This window comes from Bos indicus x Bos taurus, chromosome 9, assembly GCF_003369695.1.
Source record: "Bos indicus x Bos taurus breed Angus x Brahman F1 hybrid chromosome 9, Bos_hybrid_MaternalHap_v2.0, whole genome shotgun sequence".
NCBI lineage: Eukaryota > Metazoa > Chordata > Mammalia > Artiodactyla > Bovidae > Bos > Bos indicus x Bos taurus.
The window spans coordinates 22150986-22166238 of NC_040084.1; the positions used below are offsets into that span (position 1 = coordinate 22150986).

Consider the following 15253-nt stretch of genomic DNA (forward strand, 5'->3'; position numbering starts at 1 on the left):
AAAAAGACAAAAACAGATAATGAGAACAAAGCAGTAGTTACCATTGGGGAGAGGGAAAGGGGAGAGGCAAGATAACGTTATGGGATTAAGAGTTAAAAACTACTATGTATAAAATGAGAAGGCAACAGGATATATTGTATAGTACAGAAAAATAAAGACATTGTTTTTTTAACAACTTTACATGAAGCATAATCAATAAAAATATTGAGCCACAATGCTGTACACCTGAAACTAATATTGTAAATCAACCATACATCAATTAAAAGAAATAAAGAAAAAAGTTGTGATTGTTATAATTACATTAGGGCTTCCCTGGTGACTCATATGATAAAGAATCTGCCTGCAATGCAGAAGACCTGGGTTTGATCCCTGGGTTGGGAAGATCCCCCTGGAGAAGGGAATACGGCAACCCACTCCAGTATTCTTGCCTGGAGAATCCCACGGACAGAGGAGCCTGGTGGGCTACAGTCCATGCAATCAGAAAGTCAGACATGACTGAGCCACTAACACTTCCAGTTCCATGATTGCATTACATGTAAGCCTCATTGTAACAACAAAGAAAAAACTATATTAGATACATTGGAGCACTTATATAAAGGAAATATTAAAAGCTGAAGGCAGAAATGGACATGAATACAATAACAGAAAGGACTTTGGGCATCCCTGGTAGTCCAGTGGTTAAGAATATGCCTCCCAATGCACGGAACACAGGTTTGATCCTTGGTCTGGTAAGGTCCCACATGCTGCAGGGCAGCTAAGCCCATGTACCAGAACTACTGAGCCTGCACTCAAGAGCCCACAAGCCACAACTGCTGAGCCCATGCTCCGAGAGCCTGTGCTCTGCAACAAGAGGAGCCACTGTAATGAGAAGCCCACGCCCTGCAACTAGAGTAATCCCCACTCACAACTACAGAAAGCCCATGTGCAGCAACAAAGACCCAGCATAGCCAAAAATAAATAAGTAAATAAATATTTTTTAAAATAATAGAGGACTTCAATACTCTACATTCAATATGAATAAATAACCCAGACAAAATTAATAAAGAAACAGCAGATATGACCAACACTATAGACCAAATCACCCTAACAGACATATATATAACACTCCATCCAACAGCAGCAAAACAGACATTCTTCTCAAGTGTGCACAGAACACCCTGCAGGAGAGACCATGTGCAGACCCACAAAACAACAATTTAAGACTGTAATCATATTAAGTATCATCTCCAACTACAAGGGCATAAAATTAGAAAAATAGGAAAGAAACTGGAAAATTCACAAATGGTCTTGAATAATCAGGAAGTCAAAGATGAAAGAGAAAGCAAAGAAAATACCTTGAGTCAAAGGAAAATGGGAAACACAACATATCAAAATTTAAAGGACAAAAGAATTTCTAAGAAAGACGGTTATACTGATAAATGCCCTAAAAAAAAGATCTCAAAAGAACAACCTTTGAAGGTTTTTACACAACAAAGAACTATAAAAAGAATAAAAAAGCCCAAACTTGGCAGAAGGAAGGAAATACTAAAGATAGAGCAGAAACCAATGATTCAGACACTAGAAAAACAAGAGAAAAGACCAACAAAGAGTTGTTTATTTGAAAAGAGAAAATTAACACACCTTTAAGTAGACTAAAAAAAAAAAACCTCAAAATTGCAAATGAAAGAGGAAACATTACCAATGATATCACAGAAATATAAAGGCTCATAAGAGACTATAATGGATAACTATATGCTAATGAACTGGACAACCTAGAAGAAATGGATCAGTTCCTAGAAACATGAAACACAGCAAAACTGAATAATAAAATAGAAAATCTGAACAGACTAATAACAGAATAAGGAGAATGAATCAGCAATCAGAAAGTTCAAAAACAGAATGCGTCATCAGTGAATTCTACCAAATATTTAAAGAAAAATTAACACACAAATCCTTCTTAAACTAATCCCAAAAACCAAAGGGGGGGAACACTTGCAAACTCACTTTATGAGGCCAACCTTATCCTGCTACCAAAGACAGACAAGTTCACTACAAGAAAATTACAGAACAATACCCCTGATGAGTGTATATATAAAAACCCTCAATAAAGTACCAATAAACATAATTAAACAGCATATTAAAAGGACCATACACCATGATCAAGTGGGATTTATACCTGTGATGCACGGATAGTTCAAAATGTGCAAATCAATAAAGATGATACACAACATTAACAGAACAGAGGTTAAAAATCATATGATCATCTCAATAGTTGCAGAAAATGCACATGACAAAATTCAACATCAGTTCAGTTGCTCAATCGTGTCCGACTCTTTGCAAGTCAGTATACATTCATAATAAAAACTGACAACAAATTAGAAATGCAACAGGCTTTTGTATATTTGTTTTTAACCCTGTAAATTTGTTCATTTATTATTTCTAATAGTATTTTGGTGGCATTTTTTACTACTAGAAATAATAAATGAATAAAGTTGCAGGGTAAAAAAATCAATATACAAAAACCTGTTGCATTTCTATACACTAACATTGAGATAAGAGAAAGAGAAATTACAGAATCAATCCACTTTACAATCACATCAAAAAAGAATAAAAGACTTAGGAATAAATTTAACCAAGGAAATGAAAGATCTGCATACTGAAAACTACAAAACATTGAAAAAACAAATTAAAGAAGATACAAATAAATGGAAAGATATTTCATGTTCATGGGCTAGAAGAACTGATATTGTTAAAATGCCCATTCTACCCAAAGCAATCTACATATTCAATGAAATCCTATAAAAGTTCCAATGGTACCTTTCATAGAAACAGAAAAAGTAATCCTAAAATTTACATGGAACCACAGAAGACCATAAATGGCCAAAGCAATATGAAAAAATTCAACAAAACTGGAGTTGTCATATTTTATGATTTCTATTACAGAAATTCTGAGTCCTATTACGAAGCTAGAGTAATCAATACAGGAACACCCTGGCATAAAAAGAGACACGTAGACCAATGAGACAAAATAGGCCAGAAATAAACCTTCATGTATACAGCCAATTAACCTCTGACAAGAACGTCAAGAATACAAAACAGGGAAAGACAGTCTCTTCAGTTAAGGATATGAGAAAAACTAATATCCACATGCAAAATAATGAAACTGGACAAAAATCAACTCAAAATGGATTAAAGATTTAAATCTAAGACCTGAAACCAAAAAAATCCTAGAAGAAGAAACAGGAAAAGCTCCTAGACACTGGCCTTGGCAATGATTTTTTAGATGTAACACCAAAACCACATGTAACAAAAGCAAAAATAAACAAGTGGTGTTCCATGAAACCAAAAATCACACCAAAGAGTCAACAGAAAAGGCAACCTTGGAATGGGAGAAAACAACTGCAAAGCATGAGAGATTAATGTCCAAAATATATAAGGAACTCATATAAATTCAATAGCAAAAACAAAACAAAACAAAACTACAGACCTAGAAGACAAACTTCTGGTTACCAAAGGGGAAAAACTGGGGTGAAGGATAAATTGGGAGTTTGGGATTGACATATACATACTACCATATTCAAAATAGATAACCAACAAGAACCTACTGTATAGCACAGGGAATCTTGCTCAATATTCTGTAATAACCTAAATGGGAAAAGAATTTGAAAAAGGATGCATATATATGCATAATTGATTCAGTTTGCTGTATACCTGACACTAATACAACATTATAAATCAACGATGGTACAATATAAAATAAAAACTTTATTTTTAATGGGCAAAAGATCTTAGACATTTGTCCACGGAAGACATACAAATGGCCAAAAGGTAAATGAAAAGGTGCTCAATATCACTTTTTATCAGAGAAATGCAAATCAAAACCACAAGAAGATGTCACCTTATACCTGTTAGGAAGGCTATTATCAAAAACAAAACCAAGGTAACAAGTGAAGATATGGAGAAAAGGTTACTCTTGTGCTCTGTTGAGAGGAGTGTAAACTGGTAAAGCCACTATGTAAAGAGTATGGAAGTTTCTCAAAAAATTAAAACTAGAATTATCATATGATATAGTAATCCCAATCTTGAGTATTTAGCCAAAGGAACTGAAATCTGGATTTTGAAGATACACCTGCATTCCCATGTTCACTGCAAAATTATTCACAATAGTTAAAGTACAGAAATACCTAAATGTCCATCAACAAACTGATTAAGAAAACTTGGTATATACAAAATACAGAACACATAGTGTATCACTCCTATGACTAAAGACACCTGGTAAATAAAACACAGGTGTGTTCCTGACAAAGTATATAAATGCATCTCTTTATAAATTTCAGTTCAATTATTAGTCTATACTTCAGACACATTCACATGAGGGGAAAAACAGACAAGAACTTTTGTAGACTATCTATCAAGACTATATATACTCTCTGTTGTCAATTTTTCATCTCAATCATGTAAAAGTAGCTGGGTATGAAAATGTTAAATCTAATCTCAACCATTATTAACAGTTCTTATAGAGTTCATTTCCATGTAGGTAATGAAAATTTTCTATTCCATTCCTTCACTGTTAGTAATCATCTGTATAGCTTATTCTAAATTTAAGCCTTTGTTGATTAATTCAATTAAAGCAGAAAATAAGATTTGTGTAATTTTATCATTTTTAAACTGTATCTTAAATATCTAAAATGTCCTAACTTTTATTAATACCTTTTATCACAACAGCTTCATCAGTATAGAGGTAGTCCAAAATAACTTTCAGTATGTCAGAATGTATTGGCATTTCCAGAGCTGCACAACTGGAAGCCTAAATAAAAGTAAAACAATTAATTTTCAACTACAAAATAACACTACAATCTGATTGAGGTGATCACTATGAAAAACTTTCAACAGGAATCACATCAAATGCAAAAAAATATAATGTTAAAACACAAAGCTAAAATGAGATACATTTAATTTTAAAATGCCTTGTAAGATGAAAAAGAATCAAGAAAATCTGAGAAAAAAGAAACAAACTGGTATTGCAAATATAACTCCAAACAATAATGGAGAATTCATTTAAGTAATTATTTTGCAACAACTTTAATTTCAAAACACTGCTATTTTCCAGCCAGTTTAAGCATAAATAAAGTCAATACAAAAGAAAAACTGAGTTAAAAATATTTTAAAATTTCTTTAGTAAATAATTTCCCAAAAATATAAAGCATAATTAGCAGCCTATGTGGTTTCTACTTAAATCTTACCTCAATCCATGAGCTACTCAGCATACTATGAAAATATTCTGAAAGAAAAAAAAAATTCAATTAAGAATAGGCAACAATACCAAAACAAATAAATCTGCAACCAACAAAAAGTACACCTACCAAGTCTAGCACAAAGAACACATTTATGACAAGGAAATTCCTTTCCATCCACTGATTTCATGGTCACATCACATAAAAATGAACTGGAAAAAAAAAGTTTAATTGAAGCAAAAGCAATTTTAGGATTTGTCTTAACTTTTGATTTTCTCCTAATTAAAGGTGGCATATAACAAACAACTTGAGGGTATACATACAAATAAAATATTTTATCTCCTTCCACTTTAGGGAAAAAAATAAGGCCTTATAACGAAGATAGTATTTGTAAAAGGAACTGTGTACAGACAAATATTCAAAAAAGTCTTCCTTCTAATTTTCCTTTTTCAATACAGACCAGGTGCTGATTAATATGACACTAAGCGGCATGACAGTCAAAGGTCATCAATTCACTTATTTGTACAACCTATTTTGTGCTAAGCACAGTCTATATACAACCAGGTTTTTCTCTAAAATTTTCTACCTACAAGAGACAAACACCTAAAAATAAAAACTTTTAATAATAAACATATTTAGAATAATATACTTATTACGGAACAAAATTATACTAAAGGAAATAATCTTCATAATGATGAAGAGAAGAGGCATAATTATTTTGGTTTCTGGGTTAACATCATTACCTATTTATTAAAAAAATACAAAATTTAGGAAATTTTTTTTAAATTCTTTATTAGAGAGTAATCAGGAAAAAAAAATTAACTCTGTGTCTTACTGAGCAGTTAACATTTTATCCATTTGCCTCAACAATTCTCCAGCATTTCCAGACATGAAAAAGATTAATAAAGGTAACAGGGTATCCACATACACATTTTGCTGCATACATGTGTAAATAAAGAGAGCTCTATTTCCAGTTAGGGCCCCAAAATCTAGAGATGAAAAGTTTATCTTCATTTCCTAACTTACCATTTTTTCTGATTTAGCTTTGGTTTACTACCAGTTTTCTTGGCAATGATACTAATTTCTTCATTTTCATATCTGACTCCATCTAACCTATCAAGGATAAAAAGTAACAATTGGTGACTATATTCCCCTACCAAAACAACAAAAATCCAACAAATGAGCCCACATCTAAACGTGATTATGTAATTTGTATCACCTAGAAGAGTATCTCAGCAAACCCCTACTCTGTGATAAAGAAGTCATACAGTGTCCTTCAATTTTACTTAGTATTTAAAATGTGTTAAACATCATTACTGACAAAAAAACAAGTGAAAGCTACAACACAAAACCCTTCATGGTTTCAATTAGAAAACATGATAAACTCTCCTCCCTTGGCTCCTGCCCCACAACTAAGGTTATACTGCCACAGGCAACATAAATACCTTAAAAATAGAGAACTCCAAAAAATCTGGTTTGTTAATATGACAAATATTGTCAGGCATTGTACACACGCTTTATGACCAAACTACACCAATAACATAAGGTAAATATTATCCCTCTCATTTTATTTACTGAGAAACTGAGGTTCACGAAGTAAGAAATTTGCCCTAGGCTGGTTACAGTGGAGCTAAGAGGCACATATAGGTCTAACTCCAAAGACAGTACTCTTTCTAGAATACCACACTGCCTGCCACTCCAGATTCCTGTTACAGAGACACCATGAGAGTTCAAATCCATGAACAGCCTTTCTATCCTTTAATGTTTTAATCCAGGGAATCCTAGAGATAGCTTTAGTAGAAAACAGAGAAACAGGTCCCTGAAAAGAAAGAAACAGATCCAAACAGAAAGGGGAGGGGGAGAGAAAAGGAGAGAGAGAGGGAAAGTGAAGGAAAGAGAAAAGAAAAGGAAGATGAGGAGAGGATGGAGGAGGGGATGGAGATGGGTGGGGAGGGGAAGAGAAGGACCAAGATCAGCAGCAGGAGCAAAGCAAAGCTGAGCAGGGAAAAAAAAAAAAAAGAAGCAGAATTTCTAAAAGGAAGGCATAATGAGGTACATGAATAGATACTAAGGAGGAGTCATACCTACTACTTAAATTACTGAAACCAAATTTCTTTGCGATATTTTGCAACATTTTTACAGGATCATCTTCCCCAACACTTTTTACTTTTTTGGAAGATTTGGATTTACTCTTCTGCTTTTCACTAATTGTATGAGCTTGATTACTTTTGTAAGCTTCAAATGCTGACTTCTGATTATCTTCATGGGAATTCATTTTATTCGAATGACAGTTTGGAGTGCTTGGATATCCTTCTGGTTTTCTGTTTAAATTTAGTCTTGGTTTGAAGCCATGAGTTAAAAAGTCACAAGTATCTGTGTATATAAACTGCAAAAGGTATTCAAACAGGTCAGGATGAACCTTCTCTACCACAAAGAGATGGCAGCCTGTAGAATCTTCATCTTTCCGGTAAACATCTGTGAAGTCTAATGTGGTACCATCCGAAAGAAACAATTTCTGGAAAAAGTCAGAACGCACTGCCAAAATATATTTATGTGCAGGGAAGAGTCTACTGCCAACTTGAAATGTCACATCATGGATGTTGTCCATTTCATCCGTTTCCCTCAACAGCTTGCCAAACTCCTCAAAAAAGGATGAGGAGGACACAGTTGGAATTTCATAAAGGCTAGAAATGAAACAAAAATTATTTTTACCTTCAAAATAATGAAAAAAAAAAAAAGAAAACACAAAAAACCAAGAGCATCCCTAGGCAATTCTCCTTAAAGTATAATTTCATTTTTACTTATTAAACTTAGAAAATCTTTCATTTGACATTTCCAATAAGAATATTGCATCTTATTCCAATAAGAATAATTTTAGATACCCTTTAAATATTTTCTGTTCCTTTATGTATTTTATTTCCCCTCAACTAACATGATAAGAATTAAGTTTTCCTTTGAAAGGAGAGTTTTCTGTCTCTATAGGGAAATACTAGAACATAAATTGGAATGACTTTTGGAGAAATTTTTTAAATGTATTTTTAAAAGTATTACTAAAAACATTCAAAAAGAGTACAGTACAGTATTCAACCTTTTCCTGTTTTATATTCTTTCATGTCACAAGTGGAGAATATATACAGAACAGCAAATAAATACTTTAGGTCCCAGATCCCAGAATAAGTTAGCAACTCAAGGAAATAAAGATAAATATACACACATACATCAGTCCATACCCCTGGTTCTTTCAGAACTGTAAGCACGCAATCATACCTTCCCAATGTACGTTTCACTCTTCTCGGTAGGGTGACCAACTCCCCTGGTCTGCCTGGGACTGAGCAGTTTCCCAGGAGAGGAAACTTTCAGTGCTCAAGGTGGGACAGACCTGGGCAAACCAGGAGGAATCCTGTCTCTAGGACTTTTTACCCTCTTCAGTAAGATCCTTGATATTTATCTTAAACCTGTCATCTCTGTACTAATGTGACAGAAGATGTGCACTGAGATTCACAATGCCCTCCACATGACTCTACACTACTCGTCTATCATTTCCCACTGTACTCAATGGTCAGAAATTTTTGTAATCTATGTAACAAATATTTATATTTCTCAAAATCTGAGAACCTACAGGACATCATGAAGTACCAAAGACATGAATAAATTCTGTGTGCTATGTACATATTACCTTCAATATTTTCAATAAATATCCATTTACAAGCTAAAACAAACACTCATAACTTCCAATATAACAAATTCCACCTTTGAGTTAACCTAGTAATAGGATTATATGTCTGAAGTCTCTACAAGACTTGACAACAGCTATTCAATTAGATTTGTACCAGGAGCTAATGAAAACAAAAGAAAACCCAATGACTGTTCCTTCTAAAAATGAAATTTAATATAGACAAGTGTACATTTACCTTGTTTTAGGATCTGACTGCAAGACTGCAAAGTTGCATCCACTTGGATCTGTGCTGACACTAACAGCTCTATGGGCAAAAGTAAGTTTCTCAAGTCGAATTCTTTCATATACACTATTTATATCAGAGACACAAGACACATCTGGTGAGGAATTATGAAGGTTTGATAAAATCTCTGCTAAAAAGAAAAAAATAAGCTTTCATTAATCAAGGCTTTATTAAAACTGTTAAAACGATTTAGGAGTAAATGGAATAGAAAAACAATTAGAACAGAGAAATCTTTTGTCTGCGTTAAGTCCTTTTGAAGAACTACATCTTCTCTCTCTCCAACATAATTTACACCCTATATATATTTGTCTGAGAAGAAATTTTGGTGGGTCAATTCTCAATTATTCATGATTTTTTTTTTAATTTTCTTTTTTTTTTTCAATTACTCATGGTTTTGTCCTCCACACTGCAACCAAAGTTGTCTAAAAGGCAAATACAATGTCTATACTACCTTTAAAAATTCCTCAGCTTCCATTAAAAATGTCATTTGCTTCCTCCCTTCTTCTCCTCCTTCCTTCCATTTATTCAGCAGATATCTGAATGACCACATGTGCTATGGTGACATAGTGTTTTTCAGTGTAGCCCTAGTAATACTGTAGTAAACAAGATAGATAGCATGCCTCTACACTCTTGGAGTATACAATCAAGCAGAGAAGACAGATGTTAAACAAATGATTTTATCAGTACAAGTCAGATCAAGGATATGAAAGAAAAATATGGCATGTGCGTGCAAGTAAATGTTTCTGCCTGTAGTATGAAAAATGTTTAAAGTAAATAAAGACAAAGAGATCACTGACAAAACTAAGAGTCGAGAAAAAGAATGAACACTGTTAAGACTGAGGTTGTAGCAAAGAAACTAGAGAAAGTGGAGATTTCAAAAATATTTGAGATGGAAGTGACAAAACTTGGTGACCAATCAGCTATAGAGGGTGAGGGAAAATGGGGTGTGAAAGATAGCCGTTTACTTAAAAAACACTGAAAAGCAGACACATAAGCATGAGAACGTGAATTCAGTTTTAGACCACGAATTATTACTAAGACACAATTCTAAGGACTCCAACACAAGTCAAAATGCCTCTGGTTACTCTCAAATTCACTCTCTTTTATTCACAGGGATTTACTAATCTTCCTGACACTCAGTTATTCCAATTTCTATGTTCTTAAAAGACTTATTATGTGCAAATTAGTATCTGTCTCCATGAACTGCAAATATTTGTAAATGTATCTATTGCCCCTACAAACTCCTGACTGTCTGAGAACAGGGGCCCATCTTACATATTTTTGTATCATTAAAACCTAGCCCTATATCCAGCACATAGTAAATATACCTTAAATGTTTACAGACTTGTGTAATCTATAAAGAAATAAATACTACAAATCAATTAACTATCCAAAAATCATTCCTTTGTGGCTTTATAATTTTGAAGAATGTTTATAATTTCCTGAGTAATTATAAATGTTCTTTATGTATCTTTTAGCATATAATAACTGATTTGTTCACTCAATAGATGACTTAATGAGGGAAGGAAATATGCTGAATGCTAATGATTACAAAGAAACCTTGATTTCACTGTGAGGATATAATGACTATATATCATGGTCCTTGCCATCTTATGATAGGAGACCAACATTAGAAAAATTAATCACAAAGATAAATATATAAAAACAAGTAAAAATAAGCTACAAGATAAAAATACAAAGAGAACATTAAAAGTTAAACAGGGTAACCAAGTTTAAATAATTGGTAAAAACATCTCTGATGAAGCATAAATTAAGCTGAGATGTGAAAATCAGAAAAGGCCCTGGGACTAACCACAACTGGACAAGACTGAATACCTGAAGGTCAGAGTGTCTGGAGAGTGGTAATGAGAGGGAGAGAACTCAAGAGGAATTCAGAGATGCAGACAAGGGTCAGAGCAGGAGCCTTGTAGGCCATGTTCAAGAAGTGAGGAAACCATCAAAAAGTTTTTAAACACAGGTAAATTGGGATCAGATCTTAAAAGCTCACTCTGGTAAGAGAATAAATAAAAAGAAACGAGTTGAAAAAAGGAAACATTTTTTCCAGTGACCATTTGATGTGACTTGGGCTAGGGTGGAAGGAATGAGATGTGAAGAGATCAATGAATTCTACTTTTTCTGGAAGGAAAAAAAAAAAATCAACAGATTACTAACTATGGATGAAAGAAAAAAGCTACTACTAGAGTTTAAAAAAAAAACAATGTTAAGCAATCCACAAGTTTGTAAATTCATAGTCAGAAAATCAAAAATGAACTATATAATGTAATGAATAACTCCTATTTTCCATGCTAGCATCTTAAAGCTCTCCTTTATATTCATCAAGAAATGAATAAAACTTGCCTCCAATTATTCAGTAATTGTTTAATAAAGCGACCTGTAAGTTTTAAAATTCTCAATGAATATAAAAACCTTATTCTTCCTGTAATCTTCCTCTAAATCCTAAAATACCTTATAAAAGTTTCATTTTATATATTCAAAAAACAAAACAAAACAAAAACCCCCCAAAACACCCCCGAAGCATAAGCCACTCAATTCTCATTTTGGGGAGAGGGGGATAAAAAGGAATTTGGAAGATTGTTCAAATCTACCAAAAAACCAAAGTTTTTTGTTGTTTTTTGTTTTTAATTTTATACTGCCCTGTCCCTAGAGCCAAGACTAGAGATTAGCAATACTCTGCCTCTGTTACTGATGGGAATGTACCATGATTTCAGGGCATACTAACAGATATAAGGTTGAAAATTTAGGATTTAAGTGGATTGAATTCCCTTTGTTTACCTGCACACAGACAAACCAAAAAATCAAAAGAAGAGATATAGAGGTAAAACCTAGTAACATTTGTCAGTTAAACCTAATAATAAGTAAGTACAAAATTAAACATTAGCCAGAAGGTACTTTTACATGCCATTTACATATATGAACTAACCTTTCTTTTCAGAACTCTTTCTTTTTTCTTCAAACCATTTCCCTCTAAATCCCTCTCCATCTTGTGTGACAAAAAGAATTTCATTTCTACTTAAAGCAATATCAGAAATGAAGACTTGGCGTGGATAAGCCCATCGACACTGCTTCATAGAACTGTTGACAGATCTCCAGCAAAATACCTAAGATAAAACCAAATTACAGTGGAATAGAAAGCAATATAGCATCTGAACAACCAAAAAATGAAATCAACAGATCTTATCTCAAAAACTAAGAGCTCTCAGTATGCTCCAATGTTCATTTTTCCATAGTATAAGATATATATATATAAAAGCCATGATGGTGTATCTTTCAGAAAATACATCAAGCAAACATGAAGCATTAAAAATGTTTCAAAGACACTTCTCTTAAGAAGTAATGTTCAGTGTTACTCATGTGGAGCAAACATATACTACAATGTTTAGCATACAATATGCTAAAGAAAACCAAATTCTTAATGCTAAAACTTGAATGTCAGACTTAAGAGTAATATTTACAAGAAGAATGAAAACCACCCTACAAAAATCCGAACTTTACTCTCAAGGGGAACAAAAAAAGATGTCTACACAACTCAAGTAAAACAAAATCTCAGAGACAGAACAATCATCACAGAATTCAGCAGCTTCCACATCATTCTGTCAGCCTTAGTGCTCCCGAGAAATGGCCAAGGGGCTGCTACTCGAGGACTGAGAATGACAAGAGACCAGGCGCTGGGCTTTCCAATCCAGCTCTATCTAGAGCAGCAAACCTTTTTTTCATCTACACCATAGACAGGCATTCCAAGCACGATTTCATTTGAAAAATTAATACTACTGATCTTGAAAAGCTCAATCTCCTCATAATTAAGAATCTTAAAGCACAGAATGGTATCTGCCAAGGTCACTCAAGTTATGTACACAAAATATAGACTGTACTGATCAGCTGATACTATCAGAGCTTGTCCTGTCATTTTTAAAGTTATTAATTTTACAGGAAGTAAGTATCCACATGTATAAACAAGCTAGATCTCCATTACTGTACATGAACTATATCCCAAAGTCAAATGTTTTTAATATTCAACTTTTTAAATGTAATTCTATGCCTCTGCTTCCTTCTTTTACTACAAATTAGATCTCTAATTCTTAAAGATAGTTCCCTCAAATAAAATGATCAATCACAGAAGATTTATTCCTATAATGTACCAGTAGGTGGAGTTTTATGATTAATTCTTCAGTTTCTAAAATGTCAATTTTTATAGCAATTTATAAAACCTCAATACACTTATTGTATATTTTTATTTTATAAACAAAAAGCAGATAGCAATCGGTTTTTCCAGTCACAGTGTAAAACTTATTCAGTGTTTCTAATGTATAATGCTATGCTAAGTCACTTCAGTCGTGTCCGACTCTGTGCGACCCCATAGACGGCAGCCCACCAGGCTCCCCCGTCCCTGGGATTCTCCAGGCAAGAACACTGGAGTGGCTTGCCATTTCCTTCTCCAATGCATGAAAGTGAAAAGTGAAAGTGAAGTCGCTCAGTCGTGTCCGAACCTCAGGGACCCCATGGACTGTAGCCCACCAGGCTCCTCCGTCCATGGGATTTTCCAGGCAAGAGTACTGGAGTGGGGTGCCATTGCCTTCTCCGCTAATGTATAATACATATTTTTAATTGACAATTTTATCAAAGAAATGAAAATTACAACTCTATTTACTTAAATGAAAAGAGACGAGAGGCTTTTTTTTTTGGCTGCACTAGGTGGCACACAGGATCTTAGTTCCCTGCTGCTGAGTCACTTCAGTCGTGTCTGACTCTGTGCGACCCCACAGACAGCAGCCCACCAGGCTCCCCAATCCCTGGGATTCTCCAGGCAAGAACGCTGGAGTGGGTTGCCATTTCCTTCTCCAATGCATGAAAGTGAAAAGTGAAAGTGAAGTCGCTCAGTCATGTCCGACTTATCGACCCCATGGACTGCAGCCTACCAGGCTCCTCCGTCCGTGGGATTTTCCAGGCAAGAGTACTGGAGTGGGGTGCCATTAGTTCCCTGACCAGGGATCAAACCTATGCTCCCAGCACTGGGACTGTTGAGTCTTAACCACTTGACTGCCAGGGAAGTCCCAGAGATTCTTTATATAGAGATCCAGAAATACATATATTTTCTATATGACAGTTATAATCTCGGTATATATAATATTTTGTGTACATTTAAGATCAAATTTGAGAGAAAATTTCTGATTATGTATTTTTAATACTGCCAGCTTAGTTTTTTACCTTTTTAAAAGAGTAGTTATATACCTCATATCTATATAATTCAATATCATTTTTGAATACTTGGTGTATATATCAAATAACTCATCAAATCCCTTACTTCTATTTTAAACACAACAAATGAAATTTTAAACTACAGTTTAACAAGGCAGTACTATGCGACCTGAAATGTCATACTTTCTTTGAAATACCAATTACTATTTCAAACCAATTAGTATTGGACATCAAAAACAAGTAGGGACAAAAACAAGTAGGGAAACAAGTCAGCAGGAATCCCTATCATACCAACACAGTTTTACATTATCAGGTCCTCTACAGCTGTCAACTGAGAACAAGATTACTAAGCTTTTGCATAAATATATACTCACCCTTCCAGCTCCATCCATTGCAAGAATGCAAATTTTCTGACCCCCATTTTCTTCCAAATGTTCAGGATCAACTTTGTATTCCATATGCCCCCCAGATACAAGAACCTTTTTCAAGTTCAGTTGTCTGAATGAAAAAAAAAAAAAAAAAAATTCTAGATGAATATGTTTGCTATACTATACAAGCTCAATTTTAAATAAATTACTATCAAACAATAATTTAGGGTGATTGCTGTGAAAGATAAAGTAAGTAAGGTGATTTGACCTTTGGTATCCTTAGTCCCTCCTTTTATGAGTTTCCCCTACACAATGACCATTTCTTTCTATGGCAAGTTGCTACCTACTCAGATATACACCCTATATATCTAAAACCCCATGTGCTAACATACACATTCTGCCCAGATTAAATAACTGGTAAAATGAAAAAGCTCCTATATATTATCTGCATTCTTAACAGAAAAAATTTAAACCTCAAAACAAAACAGAAATCCTTATT

At 33.9% G+C, this 15253-nt stretch overlaps 1 protein-coding gene across 3 annotated transcripts in view; it reads right to left on the minus strand.

The window, feature by feature from the left end:
- The window catches only part of IBTK (inhibitor of Bruton tyrosine kinase), a 95004-nt gene that overhangs the window by 47824 nt on the left and 31927 nt on the right, over positions 1-15253 (minus strand). For 2 of the 3 annotated variants that reach the window (XM_027550999.1, XM_027551001.1), the window contains exons 9-16: positions 14761-14884; positions 12114-12291; positions 9125-9302; positions 7298-7897; positions 6240-6326; positions 5343-5425; positions 5223-5260; positions 4690-4786 (exon numbers count right to left, since the gene is read on the minus strand). In XM_027550999.1, the coding sequence (XP_027406800.1) occupies positions 4690-4786; positions 5223-5260; positions 5343-5425; positions 6240-6326; positions 7298-7897; positions 9125-9302; positions 12114-12291; positions 14761-14884 (1385 nt within the window). The remainder of the gene's footprint in view (positions 1-4689; positions 4787-5222; positions 5261-5342; positions 5426-6239; positions 6327-7297; positions 7898-9124; positions 9303-12113; positions 12292-14760; positions 14885-15253) is intronic. The other variant, XM_027551000.1, reaches the window with a different exon arrangement.